The sequence below is a fragment of the Erythrolamprus reginae genome, chromosome 5, assembly GCF_031021105.1.
Source record: "Erythrolamprus reginae isolate rEryReg1 chromosome 5, rEryReg1.hap1, whole genome shotgun sequence".
NCBI lineage: Eukaryota > Metazoa > Chordata > Lepidosauria > Squamata > Dipsadidae > Erythrolamprus > Erythrolamprus reginae.
Genome location: NC_091954.1, coordinates 19,747,615 through 19,772,364, shown reverse-complemented (window position 1 = coordinate 19,772,364; position 24,750 = coordinate 19,747,615). Strand labels below are relative to the sequence as shown.

The 24,750-nt window shown below is 40.5% G+C and overlaps 1 protein-coding gene across 1 annotated transcript in view; it reads right to left on the bottom strand.

Annotated features, from left to right (window-relative positions):
* Positions 1-24,750, bottom strand: part of COL13A1 (collagen type XIII alpha 1 chain) — a 140,931-nt gene that overhangs the window by 76,537 nt on the left and 39,644 nt on the right. The window contains exons 11-15 of the mRNA XM_070753908.1: positions 21,529-21,585; positions 14,808-14,906; positions 13,771-13,803; positions 10,052-10,078; positions 9,238-9,273 (exon numbers count right to left, since the gene is read on the bottom strand). Coding sequence (XP_070610009.1) covers positions 9,238-9,273; positions 10,052-10,078; positions 13,771-13,803; positions 14,808-14,906; positions 21,529-21,585 — 252 coding nt within the window. The remainder of the gene's footprint in view (positions 1-9,237; positions 9,274-10,051; positions 10,079-13,770; positions 13,804-14,807; positions 14,907-21,528; positions 21,586-24,750) is intronic.

Below are 24,750 nucleotides of genomic sequence, written 5' to 3'. Positions count from 1 at the left end.
AATGGCTGTGGGAAAAAGAAAACAAAGATCACACCAATAGTAATAGGCACCTTGGTTGCAATCCCAAAACAACTGGAGCACCACTTAAACTTCATCACCTTGACAAAATCCTCATCGGTCAATTGCAAAAGGCAGAATTACTTGGAACAGCTTATATCCGGTGACGATACCTTTTCACACCATCAAAAAAACATCTGCCTATTCCAAGTTCTTGAGCAGGGCTCAGAAGGTAGATAAAATTGCCAAATCCAGTTTAAACATCTGGCTGACTGTGCAATGAACCATGATGATGAACTTCACAAAATGAAGTTCAACGTAGAGAAAAGTAAAATCCTACACCTAGGTAAGAAAAACCCAAAACATACATACAAACTGTGAGAGAGATCTAGGAGTCTTGGTGGACAACCAACTAAACATGAGCCAGCAATGTGCAGTGGTGGCTTAAAAATCCAACACTATCTTGAGCTGCATCAAGAGAGGAAATCAATCTAGGACTTAGGAGGTAGTAATATCACTCTACAATGCCCTGGTCAGACCACATCTAGAGCACTGCATTCAATTTTGGGCTCCACGCTACAAAAAGGCATTGAAAATCTGGAAAAAGTATAGAAGAAGGCAACCAGAATGATAAAGGGACTAGAAACCAAAACATATGAGGAAAGGTTGCAGGAACTGGGCATGGATAGTCTAGTGAAGAGGAGGTCCAGGGGGGACATGATAACAGTCTTCAAACACTTGATGGTCTGCCACAGAGAGGAGGGGGGTCAAGCTATTTTCCAAAGCACCAGAGGGCCAGACAAGGAGCAATGGATGGAAGTTGACCAAGAAGAGAGTAAATCTAGAAATAAGGAAGAACTTTCTGATGGTGAGAGTGATCAACCGGTGGGAAGGTCTGCCTGCGGAGGTTGTGAATGCCCAAACACTGGAGACCTTCAAGAAGAGACTGGACTGCCATAGGTCTGGGATAGTATAGGGTCCCCTGCATCAGCAGGAGGTTGGACTAGAAGACCCACAATACAAACTATAAATTATGATGATGAGGTTAATGATGATGATGATGATGAAACAACAACAACACTATAGAAAGTGAACCTTTACAAAATGCAAGTTTTGGAATAAGAAAAAAAGATGATGTGGTGAAGGATTCTTACTGCCAAGGAAACTACATCTGCTATTTAATATCTACATGAAACCGCTGGGTGAGATCATCCAAGGGCATGGGGTGAGGTATCATCAATACGCCGATGATACCCAGCTATACATCTCCACCCCATGTCCAGTCAACGAAGCAGTGGAAATGATGTGCTGGTGCGTGGAGCTGTTGGGGCCTGGATGGGTGTCAACAAACTCAAACTCAACCCAGACAAGAAGGAGTGGCTGTCGGTCTTGCCTCCCTAGGACAATTCCATCTGTCCATCCATTACCCTGGGGGGGGAACTACTGACCCCCTCAGAGAGGGTTCGCAACTTGGGCGCCCTCCTCGATCCACAGCTGACATTGGAACATCATCTTTCGGCTGTGGCGAGGAGGGCGTTTGCCCAGGTTCGCCTGGTGCACCAGTTGCGGCCCTATTTGGACAGGGAGTCACTGCTCACAGTCACTCAGCCCTCATCACCTCAAGGTTCGATTACTGCAAAGCTCTCTACATGGGGCTACCTTTGAAAAGTGTTCGGAAACTTCAGATCGTGCAGAATGAAGCCACGAGAGCCATCGTGGGGCTTCCAAGATTCACCCATGTTTCCTCAACACTCTGTGGCTTGCATTGGCTGCCGATCAGTTTCCGGTCACAATTCAAAGTGTTGGTCATGACCTTTAAAGCCCTACATGGCTTTGGACCAGACTACCTCCGGAACCGCCTGCTACCGCACGAATCCCAGCGACCGATAAGGTCCCACAGAGTTGGCCTTTTCTGGGCCCCGTCGACTAAACAATGTCATTTGGCATGCCCCAGGGGAAGAGTCTTCTCTGTGGCGGCCCCGACCCTCTGGAACCAACTCCCCTGGAGATTAGAATTGCCCCCACCCTCCCTGTCTTTCGTAAACTACTCAAGACTCATTTATACTGCTAGGCATGGGGGAGTTGAGATATTCCTTCCCCCTAGGCCATTACAAATTATGCATGGTATGTCTGTGTGTATGTTTGGTTTTATAATAACGGTTTTTAGTTGTTTTATTATTGGATTGTCACATGCTGTTTTTATCATTGTTGTTAGCCGCCCCGAGTCTACCGAGAGGGGCGGCATACAAATCCAATAAATTATTATTATTATTATTATTATTATTATTATTATTATTATTATTATTATTATTAATTATTATTATTATTATTACATCTACGTTTTTGGTGAACAGGAGAATGAAGAAGAATTCAACAATGCTTAGAAAAGTATAGTCCAGGCATGCTTCCAGTCACCAAACTGGTATAGGTTCCTCCTTTTAGGAGCAATGAATGCTTATCAGTCTTACTTTCTGAATTTTCAGGTTATGCTGTTACCCTGCACAGGAAGCTTTAAGGTTTGTCGTCGTCCCCCCCCCCCTGATTTTGTGTCAGCATGTTAATGCAAAACACAGCAGGGAGGAAATGGTCTTGGATGAGTAGGTTTTATATGTTCCTTATAAAATCCTTTTAAAGCAAAGTTACCTTGTGGTTTCAGAATGATGTACATAATAGAGCACTAGAAGAGAAATGTTTGCATTTGATGTTGGGAAGTTGTCCTTCCCAAAGTAACTTTCCCTTCCCTGTTTTGGAAAAACCTCCATCTCAGTGAGGATCAACTCAAACCTCCCAACCATTCTTTTCTCTCAATAAGAGAGAGCCACTGTAGGCAGTGTAACCACAAGCCAACATGGGTTTGTCAAAATCAGATCATGCCAATCAAATCTTATTGATTTTTTTTTTTTTGACAAAGTAACTAAATGAGTTGGACTTGAGAAATGCTGTGGACATAATTTACTTGGACTTCAGTAAGGCATTTGATAAAGTTGACCACAACTTACTTCTTGGTAAGATAGAAAAATGTGTGTTAGACAACATCGCCAGATGGATTCATAACTGGCCGACCAGGCACACTCAACATGTAGTACTCAATGGAACTATATCTACATGGAGGAAAGTATGCAGTGGAATACCCAAATGTTCTCTTTTATACTCAGTAATCTTCAAGGTCTTTATAAATAATTTAGATGAGGGAATAGAAGGAGAACTGATCAAATCTGCAGATGACACTAAGCTGGCAGGAATAACCTACACTCCAGAAGATAGATTCAAGACCCAGAAGGATCACAATAGAACTATCTCAATGACTTCCAACCATACTTTTCCCTTAACAATACAGAGCTAGTGTAGATAATTGTGAAGATGTTGAATTCCCTGGAGAGGGGAGACTCAGTTTCCCATTCAAAAAATGTCATTGGCTGGCTCTGAGCCATCCACTCTAAACCAGCCCTCAGATGTTTGTTGTAGTGGTGGTGGTGGTGGGGATGAGGAAGGAAGGGAAACCGCAGTGGTGCAGTGGTGCAGTGGTTAGAATGCAGTCCTGCAAGCCACTTCTGCTGATCACCGGCTGCCAGCAGTTTGGTAGATCGAATCTTAGTAGGCTCAAGGTTGACTCAGCTTTCTATCCTTCCAAGGTCGGTAAAATGAGGACCCAGATTGTTGGGGGCAAAATACTTAGAGAGGGCTGTAAAGCATTGCGAAGCAGTATACAGGATGCGTTCTAAAAGTAATACAATTATTTTTTTTTAAAGTAATTTATTGAACAGATTTGCACAAACACTTACAATTCTTCAAAGTACTGTCCTTGGGCCTCTACACATTTTTCCAGTGACTCTGCCATGACTGGTACACACCCTAGAAGGTGTCTTGTGGGACCTCTCGCATCGCGGCTGATTTGATCTCTTCTATGGACGAAAAACACGCCTTGCCACAACGCGCTACAAGTCTGCAAGTTCCTGGCCAAACACCAGGTGCCAACGCTGCCCTACCCCTCCCTATAGTCCTGACGTCTCTCCAACAGACTTCTTTTTGTTCCCTCGGATTAAGGCAGCCCTGAAAGGAACCTGTTTTTCATCCATAGAAGAGATCCAATCAGACGTGATGAAGTCCTTGTGACAGGTCCCAGAAGATGCCTTCTAGGGCATGTAACGGTCATGGCAGAGTCACTGGAAAAAAATGTGTAGAGGCCCAAGGACAGTACTTTGAAGAATTTTAAGTGTTTGTGCAAATCTGTTCAATAAATTACTTTAAAAAATTTATTACTTTTGGAACGCACCCTGTATAAGTCTAAAGCACTGTGAAGCGGTATATAAGTCTAAATGCTATTGCTATTGTATTTGCTGCCTTGAGATTTCGAATGAAATGTGGGCTATAAATCTAATGTAATAAAATAAGAAAGGCATCCCCGGACTTTCTTCTTATGTCAAGACAAACCTTTTCTTCTACTGATTAAAAATTCAGATGTAGGAATCCCTTCCTATATAGCTGTAAGAAGACAGCTCTTTCCCTGATGCCCGCCCACACAGCCGCAGATCAGTGACTTGCTTCATTCTCCCGAGAGCTGTGAAGCCACTAAGTGTTGCAATAGTCAGCTAATGAAGAAAACATCATTGTCATTGGAAAAGGGGCCATAAATTGTGCACACAGATGTGAAAAGATGGACCTGAGCCACAGAGACTATGATTTTTCACTTCCCTGCCGAAGGCCAGCTCTTTTGATTCATGCAGATTTCAAGAGAAGTTTGCCAAGTGTTACAATTTCAGCCAAATAATGTATACAAACTGTTGAAAATATGCACGACTGCAGACTGTTAAGGGTATTAATTCCTGTTTATAAAATTATCTTTTGAATTGATATCTTTTCTATTAGTATTCTGTCCTTTCACTGTCTGAAACAAATTCATCTTTTTTTCCATGCTTCTTCTTGTCGCGGCTTGAAGGTGATTAAAGTCTGTTAGAACCTTAATCCCGCGGAGGCGATAGATGAAGCCTAGTCATTTGTTCAAAACAAGATTTCTTTTATTATAAAAGTAGAAAATAAAACATGTCTCGAGGGGCAACATAACAAATACATCTTACATGATGGTGGATAGAAAAGAGAAGAGAATTTTTAGGATGAAGAAGAAGGAAGTGATGTTAGATTTGGCAGGATATTACATCATAATAGGAGGATCTTAGTAAGGCACACAAAGTTAACTCTTTAATTACTAAATGTCTCTGGGGCTGGCAATATTCAGCGTGACACTTCTCCTCACTTACTTTAGATTCAGTTGAGCCATCTCTGATTGATTTTATTATATCAGCAAATAATGCTAGGACAAGGGTAGCAAACTCAAGGTTGGGGGCCGGATTCTGCCCGTGATTTGGTTGGATCAGGCCTATGGGACTGTCCTGGTCTATCCAATGCAAAGAGGAAACTTGCCAGCAATTTGGGGAGTGGCACAGGGGGGTTCCCGATTCTGCTGCTATGGTGCGCTTTGTTTCTGCTGCAAGAGCGCATGCACATCCCAGCGAGATTTTGCTTCTGTGCGTGGAGGCTCTATGCCAGTGTTTCCCAACCTTGGCAACTTGAAGATATTTGGACTTCAACTCCCAGAATTCCCCAGCCAGCGAATGCAGGTTGCTAAGGACGCCAAGGTGATCACTTCCTGGATTCCATGGAATCCAGGAAGTGATCACCTTGGCATCCTTAGCAACCTGCCGGTGATGTCAAAGCTCCGAACGCCGAACACGACCCCAAACTTTGCCCGAAGTTTGAAAAAGTTTCGTGTTCGTGTTCGGCATACCGAACACTGCAAAATTCAGTACGGAGCCGAATTGTGCGGGTTCAGTTCGCCCATCACTAGTCTTGATTATTGCAATGCACTCTACATGGGGCTACCCTTGAAAAGTGTTCGGAGACTGCAAATAGTCCAGAATGCAGCCGTGAGAGCTGTCATGGGTGTACCTCGGTATACCCATATAACACCTGTGCTCCGTGAGCTGCACTGACTTCCCATTAGTTTCCAGGCATAATTCAAGGTGTTGGTTATTACCTATAAAGCCCTATATGGCTCAGGGCCAGACTATCTACGGGACTGCTTCCTGCCACAGATCTCCCAGAGACACACAGAGTTGGCCTCCTCCAGGTACCATTGACTAAACAATTTAGGTTGGCGGGACCACAGGGGACGGCCTTCTCTGTGGCTGCCCCAGCTCTATGGAACCAACTACCCCCCCGAAGACCTGGCTTTACCAGCAGGCCTAGGGGCCATGAATTGTCCATCTTTCGTGGCCAAACTGTATGAAGGGTGTGTAAGCATATGATTATGACTGTTTTTTAATATACATGGGCTTTATTACGAGGTTTAGTTTTAGATATATTATATTCGACTTCTTTTTATCGCTTGTATCTTTTTGTATTTATTATATTATTTTGTAAGCCACCCTGAGTCCTTTAGGATTGGGTGGCATAGAAGTTGAATAAATAAATAAATAAAATCTTGCAAGGGGATAATAATTAATAATAATAATTTATTGGATTTGTATGCCGCCCCTCTCCGCAGACTCGGGGCGGCTAACAACAATAATAAACACAACATGTACAATCCAATAATAAAAAACAACTAAAAACCCCTATTATAAAACCAAACATACACACAAACATACCATGCATAACTTGTAATGGCCTAGGGGGAAGAGCTATCTCAACTCCCCCATGCCTGGCGGTATAAATGAGTCTTGAGTAGTTTACGAAAGACAGGGAGGGTGGGGGCAGTTCTAATCTCCGGGGGGAGTTGGTTCCAGAGGGCCGGGGCCACCACAGAGAAGGCTCTTCCCCTGGGGCCCGCGAAACGACATTGTTTAGTCGACGGGACCCAGAGAAGGTCAACTCTGTGGGACCTTATCGGTCGCTGGGATTCGTGCAGTAGCAGGCGGTTTCGGAGGTAATCTGGTCCATTGCCATGTAGGGCTTTAAAGGTCATGACCAACACTTTGAATTGTGACCGGAAACTGATCAGCAGCCAATGCAAGCCACGGAGTGTTGAAGAAACATGGGCGAATCTCGGAAGCCCCAAGATGGCTCTCGCGGCTGCGTTCTTCACGATCTGAAGTTTCCAAACACTTTTCAGAGGTAGCCCCTGAGGTTGTTTGTGCATGCAGGATTTAGGTGATTTTTTAGGTGATTTAGGTGATTTTTTTAGGCGATTTAGGTGATTTTTTTTCTACCGGTAGAGCATCCTTATCCATACTGGTAGCAACCTGATACTGGAGTGGCATCAAACTGGCCATGCCCATCCAATTGGCCACGACCACCCAGTTGGCCAGGCTCAGCTGGCTCACTAAAGTCCACCATAGCGTTGATATGGCCCTCAGTGAAATTGAGTTTGACAGTTCTGTGCTAGGATATTTTTTTTCCCTAGGGATTTTTTATGTTTTCTCCACAATTTCTATATACACTGCTCAAAAAAATAAAGAGAACACTTAAACAACACAATATAACTCCATGTAAATCAAACTTCTGTGAAATCTAACTGTCCACTTAGGAAGCAACACTGATTGACAATCAATCTCACGTGCTGTTGTGCACATTCAACTTTGTACAGAACAAAGTATTCAATGAGAATATTTCATTCATTCAGATCTAGGATGTGTTCTTTTGGTTTTCCCTTTATTTTTTTGAGCAGTATATGTATCAATGCATATATCTTGAGATATATCAGTAACATACACAATTGTGCATTTTTATCCAATCAGTCATAAACTATATCCTATTTTGCACCTATTTTATACTGCTGTTCCTCAGTCTGTTTTTCTTCTTTACATTCCCTTCCCTCTATCTCCATCTCTTCCTTCTACCTTCTTTCTCTTTCTCTCCCCCTTCCTACTCCATTCCTTCTTTTCTCCTTTCACCTTTCTACTTCCTCTTTCTCCCTCTTTACCTTTCCCTGAGTGATTCTTACCCTACAAAAAGATATTGACAAAATTGAACAGGTCCAAAGACAGGCTACATGAATGGTGGAAGGTCTTAAGCAAAAAACGTATCAGGAAAGACTTAACGAACTCAATCAGTATAGTCTGGAGGACAGAAGGAAAAGTGGGGACATGATCGAAACATTTAAATATGTTAAAGGGTTAAATAAGGTCCAGGAGGGAAGGGTTTTTAATAGGAAAGTGAACACAAGAACAAGGGGGCACAATCTGAAGTTATTTGGGGGAAAGATCAAAGGCAACATGAGAAAATATTATTTTACTGAAAGAGCAGTAGATCCTTGGAACAAACTTCCAGCAGACATGGTTGGTAAATCCACAGTAACTGAATTTAAACATGCCTGGGATAAACATATATCCATTGTAAGATAAAATACAGGAAATAGTATAAGGGCAGAATATATGGACCATTAGGTCTTTTTCTGCCGCCAGTCTTCTATGTTTCTATGTTTCTATTTCATCTCATATTTAAGAGAGTGATAACATATTTCCATACCTTTTTAAGCTGTCGGTGTCTCTTTTAAAATCATTATTTTTATATCATTTCTATACATGTTGTTGGCTTGTCTCAGTTAGCTAGGCTATGAAACCTTCGACAACACTGAGCAGAGAACTTTAACAGAGCGTGGATGTGTGATAAAGCCAAGACGCAGACTTAGTGAAATAAGTATTATTTACATATAAACAAAATATAAACAATCCAGAATAAGCATGAAGCAAATACAGAATAATAAGCACTGAGCAATCACAAGATAGAAGCACAAAGCAAAATACAATATAGATAATAAGCACGAAGCTTATACAAGCACGAAGCTTAAACACAACTCCCCCTCTCTCAAGCAAAGTGAAAAGTAAGTGACTGAGCAGAATAATGAGCTTTTATAGCTTCAATGAGGAAGTGACGAAACAGCCTTGAATATTAACTCTTCAAGTACAAGTTAACTCTTTAAGTGCACATTAACTCTTTAAGTACAGGTTTGGTACAAGTGTACAATATGCAGTTTACAATGGCAATCCCTAACAACCATGTACCTTGTACTAACACATGTAACTCTTTGTTCTAGGTCTATGCTATTAATCTAATGCTGCCTCCCAAAAACCTAATTTTGTAACCTGGGTCTTCCACCATTTATTCTTCTTAATTTCTAGGAAAATGCTTAGATACCTATATCTAAGATGAAGAATGGTGTATCGTATTCTGAGATGGCTCTGGTCTATTTTAATGAATTTAAAATGTGCCTACATTCTAATTCAACTTTAATATTGTTCATACCTTCCTTCCATGGTATCCTTGAAGTCCAGGCTCACCCTATAAATTCAAGTGGAAAAATAAATAGAGTGAATAATCCCACTTGGAGACTCAAGCCAAAATATTCTTTTAAAGAAAATGGACACAAATCAAGATTCTAAAGAAGATTACTGAGAATTAGACCACTGGAGAGTATTCATGTCTTAAGAAAATAATTATGATATCCATAGTTAAGGGCCATTCACACTTTAAGATCCACATGAATTTGATTGTTAAGAAGAATTGTCCTTAGACGGGAAAGTTAGTGCCATGTAGCAGAAGAAGAAATATATGAAAACAAACAAACACTTAGATTTTGATTGCCAATTTTTCTGTGTCCTAACAAAAGAGTTCTGTGTAAATTTACTACCGGATATCTTATTAAATTTTTCTCCACACTTTTGAATATTGAAAGTACGTTTTTCAAAATGTGCCTTAGATCAATTCATTTCACACAATTAAATACATTATCATTAAAAGTTGGATCCAGCGTATAAACAATCCACAATCCAGTTTCTAAGATCATGTAGCTTGGGAAAATTAAAGCCTAACCCATTGGGGAATGTTCATATACAGCTGGTTAATTTTAGAACTTGATTCTTAAAAAGAAAAAAGAAGAAAGCAATTCTTTTTTAAATTGCAAACATTTCCCTAGCTCAACTGAGAAGCCCTTTACAGTTAGAACTGATCTCATTTTAGCAACTGGATGTTTTGGCTATTGTATTGTTCACACGCAGAGCTCTGAGATTTCAGAAGACTCTGCTAAGATCTGATATTTCTTTCAATGTATTTTACTCACCTTTGGTCCAGGAAGTCCTGGCAAACCCTGAAGACAAAGGAGAAGACAAGGTCACTGAAGCATCAAAAATGGTCGAAGGACCTAAGCTCTGAGATCTGCCCTTCCCTTCGTTCTGTTTGCACATCAACATTGTTTACATTGGTTGAATGAAATTTAATGAGCTGCTTTTCAATGGAGAGATGCTTTTGAATCTACCTGATCAATTTTCAAGGATGCATTTTGAAGGATGTATTTTTCAGCAATTCCTATACTGTTTGTAAAGATGCTGTTGGATTTTGCTGCTGTTCTTCCTGTCATTTTCCTGTATCTGAGTTGTCTCTGAGCCCTGCTTTATTACAGATAGTCCTTGCCTTTACAACCACAATTGAACCCAACATTTCTGTTGATAAGTGAGATAATTGGTAAGTGAATTTCGCCCCATTTTATGACCACAATTGTTCAGCGAATCATTGTGGTTGCTCAGTTAGTAACATGGTTGCTAAGTGAATATGGCTTCTCCACTGAGACTGCTTCTCAGAAGGTTGCAAACGCTGACCATGTGATTACAGGACACTGCAATAGCTGTAAATACCAATCATTTGACAAGCATCAAAATTTTGAACACTCGGCCAAAGGGATTTGGCAATGGTTGTAAGTATGAGAAACATCATAGGTTGCTTTTTTCAGTGCCCTTGTAACTTTGAACAGTCACTAAACGAACTGTTGTAAGACAAAGACTATCTGTAGTCCAGTTTTCAGATGGCAGGATGCCATCTAAATGTACTGCAAGTTTATTTCATGTTAGTCCATGCACAAAAACCTGATCTACTAACGGTCAAGGCAAATTGGCGCCAGCTAAGCAGAATTCATAGAGGACTGGACTGAAGTCTCTTGTAGAAGCGTAGGAATTCCAAACTGAGGACAGCTTTGACCCTGCCCTCAGGTTCCACCTGGTCATCTCCTACATCAGTATGGTTAACACTGATTGTTGCAATACCACAATTTCAGGCACTTTTTCCAATACTGGCTTTTTACTGAATTGCCTTTTACTGAATTGCAAAACTAAATTGAAACTGAAACTTTCACTGAATTTTGCTTAATTCCAAACATGTGGAGCCGAGGTGGCGCAATGGTTAGAGGGCAGCACTTGAGGCTATTTCTGCTGCCTGCCAGCTGCCTGCAATTTGACAGTTCAAATCTCACCAGACTCAAGGTTGACTCAGCCTTCCAAGGTGGGTAAAATGAGGACCCAGTTTGTTGGGGACAATATGCTGACTCTGTAAACCACTTAGAGAGGGATATAAAATCACTATGAAGCAGTATATGATTTCGTGAATGCTATGTATGTGGGTTGTGGGTTGCCTTGTTATGAGTTTTCATCAGGTTTTTAGAATTTTACTTTCTTTCTTGACTTCTTTTTATTGCTATTTGTGATTTTATAATTTTATACTGTTGTAAGTGGCCCTGAGTCCCTCGGGATTGGGCAGCATAGAAGTCAAATTAAATAAATAAATAAATAAAACTAATGTTATTGTTATTGCTAATTATTCCACCTCTCCTTGCCATCCAGCTAGACAATTATGATATATGAAATCTTATAATGGGAATTTATTTCATAATTAAAGCAAACTTAATTTTAAAAAAATTGCTATAACATGGAATGGCTGAATCTCCTTTCTTTTTTCTTTTTTTAAAATAAAATGTATTTATTAACAAGGGATAAAAGGGGGGAAGGAAAAAAGGGGGGGTACATAAATTCAAAATGGGTGAGGGTATATATCACATGATATTATATTTCATATTACATATAACAAAATGAAACAGCATTTCAATATTCACATTTGTATCTTATTACTATAAATATTTCATTTATCTATCTCATCATATTAATTAAAGCTCATAAGAATAATAAGTATTAGTAAGAGTAGTAAAAGACTTATTTATAGAAAGGTAAGTAGAGAAATAAGATTAGGTTTATATGAGATATTGCGGAAAGTATATATAAAAAAAAGTTGAGTAAGTAGGGGAAAATAAAGAGGAAATCTGCATGAGTTGCAGACGTTATCAGGAAATACGACTAGGTGTGTAGAAATATTTATTTATTTATTTATTTATTTATTTATTTATTTATTTATTTATTTATTTATTTATTTATTTATTATTTAGATTTGTATGCCGCCCCTCTCCGAAGACTCGGGGCGGCTCACAACAAGATAGAACAAATCATAAATAATCCAAATAACATTAAAATATTTAAAGATTTAAAAGAACCCCATATACTAACAGACACACACACAAGCATACCATGCATAAATTGTACATGCCCGGGGGAGGTGTTTTAGTTCCCCCATGCCTGACGGCAAAGGTGGGTTTTAAGGAGTTTACGGAAGGCAGGAAGAGTAGGGGCAGTTCTAATCTCTGGGGGGAGTTGGTTCCAGAGAGTCGGTGCCGCCACAGAGAAGGCTCTTCCCCTGGGGCCCGCCAACCGACATTGTTTAGTTGATGGGACCCGGAGAAGGCCCACTCTGTGGGACCTAATCGGTCGCTGGGATTCGTGCGGCAGGAGGCGGTCTCGGAGATATTATGGTCCAGTGCCATGAAGGGCTTTAAAGGTCATAACCAACACTTTGAATTGTGACCGGAAATTGATCGGCAGCCAATGCAGGCTGCGGAGTGATGGTGAAACATGGGCATACCTAGGTAAGCCCATGACTGCTCTCGCAGCTGCATTCTGCACGATCTGAAGTTTCTGAACACTTTTCAAAGGTAGCCCCATGTAGAGAGCATTACAGTAGTCGAACCTCGAGGTGATGAGGGCGTGAGTGACTGTGAGCAATGAGTCCCGGTCCAGATAGGGCCGCAACTGGTGCACCCGGCGAACCTGGGCAAACCCCCCCCTCGCCACAGCTGAAAGATGGTTCTCTAATGTGAGCTGTGGATCGAGGAGGACGCCCAAGTTGCGGACTCTCTCTGAGGGGGTCAATAATTCCCCCCCAGGGTAATGGACGGACAGATGGAATTGTCCTTGGGAGGCAAAACCCACAGCCACTCCGTCTTATCCGGGTTGAGTTGATATTATTAGGTGTATCAGTAATATTTCGGTAGAGAAAAAAAGAAAAGAAAAAGGGAAAAGGAGTAAATAGAAAAAATAAGATATATTTATATTTATGCAGTAAGTATTGAGTAAGAAAAAAAGTATAGCTTAATTGATCTGGAATAAATTAATGATTGAGTTGTAAGATTGTAGTGAGAATCATTGTTTAATTGAGTTTAAAAAACAGGTAAAAAGAGTAATATTGTCGGAATCAGTTCTGGTTGAAATTTTGTTTTTTATTTATTTGTTTTGTTATTTATTTAGTTATTTATTTTAAGTGTCGGTATTGAAATTGTTTTAATAATCAATGGAATTTTGAATTCAAAACGTTGGAAAATAAAAGAAATTTGTTTGTTTATAAAATCAAAGTTAGGTATTTTCTTGCCATAATCCATTTGTACCAATCTCCTTTCATTCACTGCCCTTTGAACCCTTAGTTATGCAATATAACCAGGACTAAAATAAGTCCAGAAATTTCATTCTAGGAGAAATATGATTTTTGTCTGATGAATAAACTTTGCAGTGGAATCCAACTATTAATCCACGCTAGCCCTGCAATTCAACATGCATCCTATGTTGTTGTTCTCAGGCTCTGAGATAATATTTTTTATGCAAACAAATGCAAGAAAAATGATTAAATGGCTACCTTTCCATCCTTGCCAGGTTCTCCGGTTTTTCCCTATGGGAAGAAAGAAACAAGCTTTTCTGAGATACCATGGGTATTGTAACTCTGAATAAACCATCAAAGATATTTAAAGAGTTTCTTAATTTAAGAGTTGGCTTGGGACTGAAATGTTCAAATCATAGAGTAATTGCCTCACTGGCCCTTTTCACAGGTGGGGAGTCATGAAATTGGTAGTCTTGTGCAGTCATCTCATAGCAGAATAACAGTATAACAGAATTGGAAGGGACTTGGAGGTCTTCTAGTCCAACTCTCTACTCCAGTGCTTCCCAACCTTGGCAACTTGAAGATATCTGGACTTCAACTCCTGGGAGTTGAAGTCCAAATATATTCAAGTTGCCAAGGTTGGGAAACACTGCTCTACTCAAACAGGAGACCCTATCAGCCATAAGATTGTCCAATCTCTTCTGTAAAATCTCTAGTAGGTTTCAAAGGCTTGGATGCAACCTCAGAAACTGATCAGACGTAGAGCTAAATGGTAATTCAGAGGTTCTTGGAGAGGGGGAGATCCAGAGGTCATTTTCAGCAGGTTCTGACCAATTCTGGAGAACCGGTAGCAGAATTATTGAGTAGATCATAGAACCAGTAAATGCCACCTCTGACTGGTCCCACCCCCATCTATTCTCTGCCTCCCGAGTCCCAGGTAATTGGGAGGAAATGGGGACTTTGCAGTAACTTGAGGACCCAGATTGTGGGGGCAATATGCTGGCTCTGTTAAAAAGTGCTATTGCTAACATGTTGTAAGCTGCCCTGAATCTAAGGAGAAGGGCGGCATAAAAATTGAATGAATGAATGAATGAATGAGTGGGTGGGTGGGTGGGTGGATGAATGAATAAAAAATAAATAAACAAACAAACAAACAAACAAACTTTCCCTTGGACTGGGGTGGATTTTATAGTATCCTCTCCCTGCCACGCCCACCAAGCCACACCCACAGAACCGGTAGTAAAAAATCCAACCCCACCACCGAAGAGATCAACATTGACATGAAAGACACTTACAGCTGGGCCAGTTGGGCCAGGTGGTCCTGGAGTCCCGGGTGGTCCTGGAGGCCCAGGTAGCCCTGGAGGGCCTTGGATGCCTGCCTGTCCTTGTTCACCCTGAGGTTCATTGAGAATAACATTGCTATAAACACAGCAGAATAACATGGGAGCACAAATAACCACCTAAGCCAAGGAACATGGGTAAAGCCAAACGAAGTCTTGTTAGAAAGTCTATGAAGGGGGTTTCCAAAACTCAGGCAAAGAATAACTGTGGAACAGAGTGCATTTTTTTTTAAAAAAGCCCATCCAATAATTGTTATAGCTTTATTTGGATTTTTTCTGTGTCTAATGCTAAAATTCACATCACATGAATTTTTTTGTACGTATGCATTTGAAGTATCCTAGTGGTAAAATCTACTTAGCAAATTAAATGGCTATACTTCTGCGGAATTCTTTTGATCATGCAGTATTTTGTACAATGATCAAAATACCATCTTCACGAGACCGTCTTCAATGAACTAAGTTCACATACAATGGAGCAAGACAATTTTTAATATAACTCCAATCAGTGGCTAAACATGGCCTATGACATCTGGTGAGGGTGGGGATTGGTCTTTGATTATTCCTCCGTCCCTGATAAGCCGTGGTGGCATAGTAGTTAGATATGCAGTACTGCAGGCTACTTCTGCTGACTGCAACAAGAGACTTTGCATGAATGGGCATCTTATACAAGCACTCTGGCTAAGGTGAACCTCATCTACCAATGCACATAGAACATTATCTCTGAAAATGAGGCTGATGTGCATTCTGCCATGGAGACTTCAGTCTACGAACGGATCCTATTGCTGGGCAGCTGAGATGGTACAGGACTTGTTAAATCTCTGCAAGTCCCAGTTCTGCTATTCGTATAATTGTCTCTAAAGTCAGTGATGGTCCAGTAGATATGGTGAAGCATGTAATTTGATTATACTTTTAGGAAATAACAGTGTTATCCACTATTGTATTACAATAACATTCTTTGCAACAAAGAGTTTTAAGGTTGAAATTTTGTTCCCATTTAATTAGGGCCAAGATGCTTGTTTGAAAGAGTCATTTGAATAATTAATAGGACATATAGTTCTAAACATCTATTGGACAATCACTGGAAATTTTAAGTTATTCTAGGCTATGAACTTGTGTCTCCAAACATACAGCAACAGGGGTTGTGTTTTCCCATTTTACTTTCCCTGCAAAACATTGATCTAAACTGATAAAATATACTTTGGTTAGCTGACTGTTTACAACTATGGATTGTGAACTACCTTTGCTTAGTAGATTATATTGTAAAACAGATCGGTTCCAATAAAATCAAATTACACTCTTTTTTAACAAGAAGAAGCATTATATTCTTGCTCTGCGATAATCTTTCTTCTAAGGTCTTATATGTTCTAACAATACTTTCAAGACAAATAACCACTAAACATATTCATGCTTAGCTGCTAAACCAGTGTTTCCCAACCTTGGCCACTTGAAGGTATCTGGACTTCAACTCCCAGAATTCCCCAGCCAGCATTCGCTGGCTGGGGAATTCTGGGAGTTGAAGTCCAGATCTCTTCAAGTGGCTAAGGTTGGGAAACACCGTGCTAAACTAAGCATGCAAATGCATTAAAACCCGATCTGTCAATTCTGTGAAATGGGTGTGTGTGTGAGACTGAATCGCCAGGCAATCTTTGCTTTTTCTAGTTTTAATGAAACCCTCTCCCAAGGAGGACAGGAAGCTGATTAATCACCGGTTTCAGAAATGAACAGACCAGGAGTAGGAGGAAAAGGAGGAGGATACCTGGAAGGTGCGTCTCTTTATGACTGGGGGCGGAGCCAGTCGCACTGAATTGAGAAGAGGCAACAGCTGGAGACCGAGCCAGAAGGTCACGGGGAAAGGCCAAAGGTCACAAGGCAAAAGATGTCAGTAGGGCATCAAAAGTCAAACAGAGCAGCCAGGGAAGAAAATGGAAACAGGGGAAATAGTAAAATAACCAAAGGAGGGAATCAAAGCAAGTTTGAGTTCATCAATATCAAAGAAAGGGGTAATGGAAAAAGCATTGTCATTGGAAACCTGGTGGTAAGCCTCTGAGCCAATCTATTTCTGTTTTCCATTTTACTCCCACAACATGAGTGTTGCTGAAGCAGCTTCACTCTTCACAATTTAGAGCCCTTTTGTTCAACTTTGGCAACTCCAAGACTTGTGGACTTCAACTCCCAGACTTCCCTAGCCAGTCATGTCTGTTCCATGCTAGCTGGAAAGCTCTGGGAGTTGAACTTCATAAGTCTTAAAGTTGCCAATATGGGATCTGCCTGATTTAAGGTATTCCAATTCCTAGTCATATAATCTGGAAAATTTAAAATGAATTCAGTTATATTCCATTGCAAAATAACATAGATTCCTTAATTCTTTCCTCAATCTATCAAGAACATTACTGCTTTTAGGAAGTATCTGTATCGATACTTTCCTATTTAAATTATATATACAGTGTTCCCTCGATTTCCACGGGGGATGCATTCCGAGACCGCCCGCGAAAGTTGAATTTCCGCGAAGTAGAGATGCGGAAGTAAATACACCATTTTTGGCTATGGACATTATCACAAGCCATTCCTTAACACTTTAAACCCCTAAATTACCATTTCCCATTCCCTTAACAACCATTTACTCACCATTATTACTGGTACTCACCATTGAATAAGATACTTAGTGATCTTGATATTTATAAGCATAATTATTTATTAACAATAATTATTTTTTTTGTTATTTATTTGCAAAAATTATTAGTTTGACGATAACATATGATGTCATTGGGTGGGAAAACCCGTGGTATAGGAAAAAAACAGCGAAGTATTTTTTAATTAATATTTTTTAAAAAACCGCGGTATAGGCTATTCGCGAAGTTCGAACCCGCAAAAATCGAGGGAACACTGTAGTTCTCTTTGGAAGAGAACATTGGTAACTCAGATTGAACTACAGAATTATTGGTGTTCTTCCAGCTTAGTTATTGACACATGTTTTATTACCCACTAGTTAGCAGGAGTATGAGTGAGTACAAACCGTACACTTATTCAGATTGATGGTGTTACCTAGTTGGGTAGTAACTGTCCTAAGCAAAGAAACTCAGAGATAACTTTCTTTGCTTATTAAGAAAGTTGTCCTTCTTAACAATTTTTCTTAGTAGTCAATATGTTCTCATGATATTGATCCAAGCCACAGGCGTCTTGGATGGTAAAATGAAAGTGCTAGCATTTAGAATTTAACATGTAAATAAAATAAGCAGAATTGGTACAAAAAGTATGGAAAGGGTTCAAGTAAAATTCCTCAGCCCTCAATTTTAATGAACGAAGCAGGAAGATTGCATTATTTAAATGTAAACAGCAAACCCTTAAATACAAAGATTGACTCAAATTTAACTTAATTTAAGTTTAATCGGGGAGAACTTTTTAGGAAACAAAAGGCAATGGAAAGCACTTCTTTTCAGCAAAGGATCCAGCTCTAACCTGCAGAAGAGATTACTTTTGGAATGGATCCTGAAAGGTTGCATAAAATGAAATTCACATAGGGCCTATTGCCTGTAACTCAGTTAATCCAGACTACAAATCAGTCAAAAGTTACCAAAAGTTTTGGCAGGATTCAGCCACACCAACTGCATCCAGATGTATTCTTTTAAGAATTCAAAGTCTCCACCCACTTCTTCCAAAATAAGCCTAGTAGTAGTTCATGAGTTCATTGCAAAGGCTGGCAAAATTGCATTACATCATAACCTCATTTTCTATTGCCCAGGCAAAAAACAGTTCATGCCGTTTCAGCCATTGAAGCCAGTATTTCAAAGGTGCATTCAGTGCTTCCAGGTCCTGGCAATGAGTTTGTAATGGAGAGATTTGCCTTTTCAGCTGTTATTTCTCTCCAGCTTTTTCACAGGTTAAGCTGCCAGGCAGCGGTGGGCTACGAGCTGAAACGCTAAATTGGGTTCACTGCGGCTGCTTGTGAGTAATTGCGGGGCCAGCACGATTTCGCTTGTTTCGGCATGTGTGGAAGCAAAATAACCCAACCGAAACATGGGCGTACCTGCGGCTCTGCGCACGATTTTGCTACCCCCACAGGTGCAGAAGCAAAATTGCGCTGGCCCCGCAAGCACAAGAGCTGCGGCGGCGAGCCCAATTTAGCGTTTTGTCTAGAAGCCCGCCGCTGCTGCTGCCAGGGTTTAAAGGATTGAGTTTAGGTGTTCATAGATGAGATGGGATTATTTGACTGTGCATACTTAGGTCTGAAATTTAAAGCCCTGGTTTTTGCACATGTGCTCATGCACACATGTGTTTGCACATGTATCCATGTGCACAATGCTTCTGTGCATGTGCAGAAGCATCCTGGGTGGGTGGGCAGAGTCTCCCATTGCCAGTGCTACTGGTTCTAAGAATCGGTCCAAACTGGGAGCAACACCCCCTCCCCGTTGTTGCAGGCTAATTATTTGTTGACTGACCTTTTTAAAATGTTCCTATAAGCTTTTTCCCCCTTGTTAGAACCCAGCTAAATAAATTATTTCAGTTTTTCTCTTGCTAAACATGATAAGAGCTATCGGAGTAGCCACTTCATGGTTTTCTATTCTCTTCAGCAATCCGAAGATACCCAAAAATCTTGTCCCAAATTATTTACTACTACAATAATTCTACTGATTATTCACATTAGGGCTTCATTTCTACAATTGAAGTCACCCTGTTTTCATCAGTATAAATGCAAGAAGAATCAAATCACATGGCTTGAGCCTATTATTATTTTGTGGCTTAGAGATGTGCCCACAGGTCTCCCATGACAACAGCTGTAGACACACTAAATATATATATATATATTTCTACTCAGGTTTAAGGACACTTGCTCTTTAGGACAAGTCATGTTCCAGTCTTGTTGCAAACTGAAATATTGCAGCCCTGCCATCCAATTAGTCTGGGCAGATGGTTTAAAATAGAGAATATGTTGTGGTCATATATTGGAAGTACAATTTTGGATTGAAAAGGCCACAATTAGAAGCAGATCCAAGGCCACAGTGGGATTCACCAGTGAATCATAGAAACAAAATTGCCATGATCCTTGGAGTTCATAAAATGAAACGAATGAACCAAATTGGAGTCTGTGTTACATGTAAGCTGGTTAAGGCACTAAATTTAAGCACACGTTGTGATGTTGAGGCCTTGAAGTGCTATTAGTCTCAAGGATATAAACTGGAGCAAGATCTTCTCACTTGACAGTATGTTTGTCTTGATTGAGAGTATGTTTCAATCTTTGCTTGATTGTATCATTTCCAAAAGGAGATTATGTCTAGAGAATTATTTATTCATACTTTATAAATATGAATATCTGCATATTTATTTTCTAAAGATGTGAATTAAAACTTTGCTGATGGGAAGATAATTTCAAAAACTTTCCCATTTTGTGTTTTGTACTCAATTTCTCAAGCCTGCCATTACTGGGAAAGGCAAATTTTGAGATGCCTTTGTAAGAAAATTTAAATGCAGCAGCGCTGAAAGGCAGATGCGCTCCTATACTTTGTACAAAAATAATTCATACCATTAAAAAGTTTTGGAGGAAAGCAGGTCAGTTGAGGTGGGTGGTGGTACTTCACTGAGTCATCAAAATAAAACCTCAAAGTCTCACATGATGGCCATAACTGATAGTTTTTTAGAATTTTCCTTAAAATCTCAAAAGATTTTTGCCATTCTTGCTCACAATCTTATATATACTGCTCAAAAAAATAAAGGGATCCCTCAAATAACACATCCTAGACCAGAATTAATGAAATATTCTCATTGGATACTTTGTTCTGTACAATGTTGAATGTGCAGAACAGCATGTGAAATTGATTGTCAATCAGTGTTGCTTCCTAAGTGGACAGTTTGGAGTTATATTGTAAAAACATAGAAGACTGACTGCAGAAAAAGACCTCATGGTCCATCTAGTCTGCCCTTATACTATTTCCTGTATTTTATCTTACAATGGATATATGTTTATCCCAGGCATGTTTAAATTCAGTTACTGTGGATTTACCAACCACGTCTGCTGGAAGTTTGTTCCAAGGATCTACTACTCTTTCAGTAAAATAATATTTTCTCATGTTGCCTTTGATCTTTCCCCCAACTAACTTCAGATTGTGTCCCCTTGTTCTTGTGTTCACTTTCCTATTGAAAACACTTCCCTCCTGAACCTTATTTAACCCTTTAACATATTTAAATGTTTCGATCATTGTGTTGTTTAACTGTTCCCTTTATTTTTTTGAGCAGTGTAAACAAAGGTGAGAAAACCAAACCAAATCAAAATCAAAACCCAAAATAATGTCAATTAACTTTAATGTCGATGTCCTGCAATGGCCATCTGCATTTCAGACTTATAGAGTGATCTAGGAAATTCTAGTTATGCGGAAGGCCATTTTAAAAAAAAAGTTGGGAACAGCTGCTCTAGATGGATAACCCTGGAATTCCTACTGGTATTATCAGAAATTGCTGCTTACAATGCAAAGAATGCCTCATTTGTCCATAGCAAAAGCCCCAGTAAAGGGGTATATCTATAAAACATGAGATTAGATGTCCATTTTGCCTATATAAGCTTCCTGATTATCCACAGACGTGTTACAAAACCTTTGGTATTGTTCAGGGTATGCAATATCCATTTTTTGTTGGGTTTTTTTTGCAACAGGACTGGTAAACATCAAACCACTTCTTTCTCACAAACCTTCAATGCAAGGATGTGATTAGAACGCAGTGCTGCAAGTGTGGTGCTTAGATATTCCTAGGGGGACATTGGAAACACAGTGGAGTCAGTTCAGTTCACCATACCATCAAAATAATAACACCAATGTGGTAGTTCAAACCTCAGTTTGGTGTGAAAACTCAACCCAGATGTTAGGAACGTATCTTTTGTGGGTTTGTTTGTTTTTAACCTGTTTTGGTCACCTTATCTCTTCTCAAGGCTGGTATTGTGTAACACATGCAGAATCTCATAGTGTACTAATTTCCTCCACTGAAACAAGAGTATCAATGTTTTTATTGGGTTGCCCAACAGAGAACTATGGATACTACATTACAGTGGAATTAAATTTTCAGTTCTTACTTCACTGACAATAAAAAGAGGAAAAGTAATTCAATAACATCCATCTATACATCATTAAACTTTGCCACGTTGCATTCAGACCTTGGACAATTACCGGTATTACTTAAACTGTATAAGAAAACAAGTTAAATATTCCATTATTATTATTATTATTATTATTATTATTATTATTATTATTATTAATTAGATTTGTATGCTGCCCCTCTCCGTAGACTCGGGGCGGCATACAAATTATTTCCCTCTCTCTTTTAAAAGCATATATAAAATGTTTGCTGGGAGTAGAGGCAAGAAATCCATTTGCTATTAAATCCATATCATGCAGCCTATTGGTTTTTGAGTGATCTTAATTATTGACTACAAAATCAGTTGTGAGATTGGCAATTGTGCCCTTCTAATTGTGTTTAACTCCCTTAATTTCTAGCCATTGTAGATAGAAATTAAAGTCTAGCATATTTAGAGGAAATTAAAGTCTAGCATATTTAGAGGAAATTAAAGTCTAGCACCGTGATGGCAAACCTATGGCACGTGTGCCCAAAGTGGCACGCAAAGTCATGTCGCCCTGCAGATGCAGCCTTGTCTGTTTGTCTTCTGGATTTATGGCATGCATGCACACGCGATGATCAGCTGTCCTTCATGTGTGCGGCAGTGTCAAAAAGTGTGCAAGCCCGTCAACCAGCTGATTGTCGGGAACCCATGCACACTAGAATCTAGAACAGTGATTTGTTTGTTTGTTTGTTTGTTTGTTCATTCATTCATTCATTCATTCATTTATTTATTTATTTATTTATTTATTTGGATTTATATGCCGCCCCTCTCCGAGGACTCGGGGCGGCTCACAGCATATACCAAAACCAGAACAATAATATAAATCCAATTAATGCTACATTAAAAACAACCATTAAATTCAATGAAAAGAAAGTAAAACCTATCAAAACAATCATTCAACACTCATACTTAAAACATTCATTGATCAGGGGGAAGATTTAAGAGTCCCAAGCCTGGCGGCAAAGATGAGTTTTTAAGCTCTTTCGGAAGGCGAGGAGGGTGAGGGCAGTGCGAATCTCCGGGGGGAGCTGATTCCAGAGGGCCGGGGCTCCCACAGAGAAGGCTCTTCCCCTAGGTCCCGCCAGCCGACATTGTTTGGTGGACGGGACCCTAAGGAGGCCAACTCTGTGGGACCTCACCGGTTGCTGAGATTCGTGCGGCAGAAGGCGGTCTCGGAGATAATCTGGTCCTATGATGGTGAGCCTTTTTCCCCTCAGGTGCCGAAAGAGTGTGTGTGCACACTATCGTGCATAAGCAAGTGCCCACACCCATAATTCAATGCCTGGGGAGGACGGAAACAGCTTGCCCCACCACCCGGAGGCCCTCTGGAGGCCGGAAACGTCCTGTTTCCCAACTTCTGGGGGCCCCAGCAGGCTTGTGTTTCACCCTCCCCAGGCTCCAAAGGCTTCCCTGGAGCCAAGGGAGGGTAAAAATGCCCTCCCCCACCCCCCGGATGCTCTCTGGAAGCCAAAAATGCCCTCCCAGAGCCTGTGTGTAAGACAAAAATCAGCTGGATAGCCTAGACATGCACATTGGAGCTGAGTTAGGCCAACAGCTCACATACCAGCAGATATGGCTCTGGGTGCCACCTGTGGCACCCGTGCCATAGGTTCGCCATCACTGATTTGGCTTAGGTTTGGCTTTTCTGAAGCATGGCCCTGACAAGCTCACACGATGTTTCTGTACGATGGTTCACCATCACTGTTCTAGCATATTTAGAGGGGGGAAATACTTCATCCAAAAAAATTTGTCAACACAGGCTAAAATTTCAAATAACACGATTATTTTCAATATTACCCGAAAATGAAATGAAAAGAAAAACAGTTTTATGGTTTAAAAGTTGGGGAAGGAGGCATTTAAGAATATTTTTGGCAACAATTTGAAACAGCAGAGTATTAAAAAAAAAAACACATCCTTCCTTCAGATTAGTTTTTTAAGTTAAATTCTCAAATTATGCTGTCTGCAATTCCTATGTTTTAGGATTGCGGGTCCAAAGGAGAAAGCACAATGTGAACAGTTTAAGGCCTGGCTGCCTCCTCACAAAGCTTTGTTGACTTTTCTCAGCCATGTTCTTTGTTCTTTGATCTCATACCACTAAGCTCACCATGGGATGGAGAGAGATTTCTTAAATGATAATTCTAATAACCTACAGGATCCAAAGATGAGCTGGCCGGATTCTTTTCTCCTTGGAGCCCTGTATTTTTACTTCTTCTATTTTATGATCATGCTTTCAGCACATGATCCGTGCATGGGGAATTTACATGTGAACTCAGAAAAAGGCCAAAAATTTACTCATGGTATCTTGATGGGCACAAAATAGAGCAGGTAACCACCTTTAAATACCTGGGGGTGGTCATTCAGGCCAATGGCTCAAGGAAAGCACATGGAGAATATGCAGCCACCTTGGGCCAAAGATCAGCGAGCTCCATTCTCAATTTTTTCCGCACAAAGGGAGGTTATTATGTTCCTGCTGCTACCAAGCTTTTTAAGGCCAAGTCGCTAGCTCGGCTTCTTTACGGCAGAGGTCCCCAACCTTTTTTGCACCAGGGACCGGCTTTAAGCTAGACCAGTTTTCCATGGCCCGGTGGGGAGGGGGGGGGGCTTTGGTCATATGGGGGTGGGGTTATGGAGGGGTGGAGCTTAGTTACGCAGCCCTCCACACTTCTCCACAGGGCGGGGAGAATCAGGAGGCTCCTTTGGCGGCTGGGGGCTGCCTGGCTTTGTGATTTTGGCTGGGGGGGGAGTTAGGAAGGTCCTACTTCTCCCCCCCCAGCCAAAAATTCAAAGCCTATCTGCTGG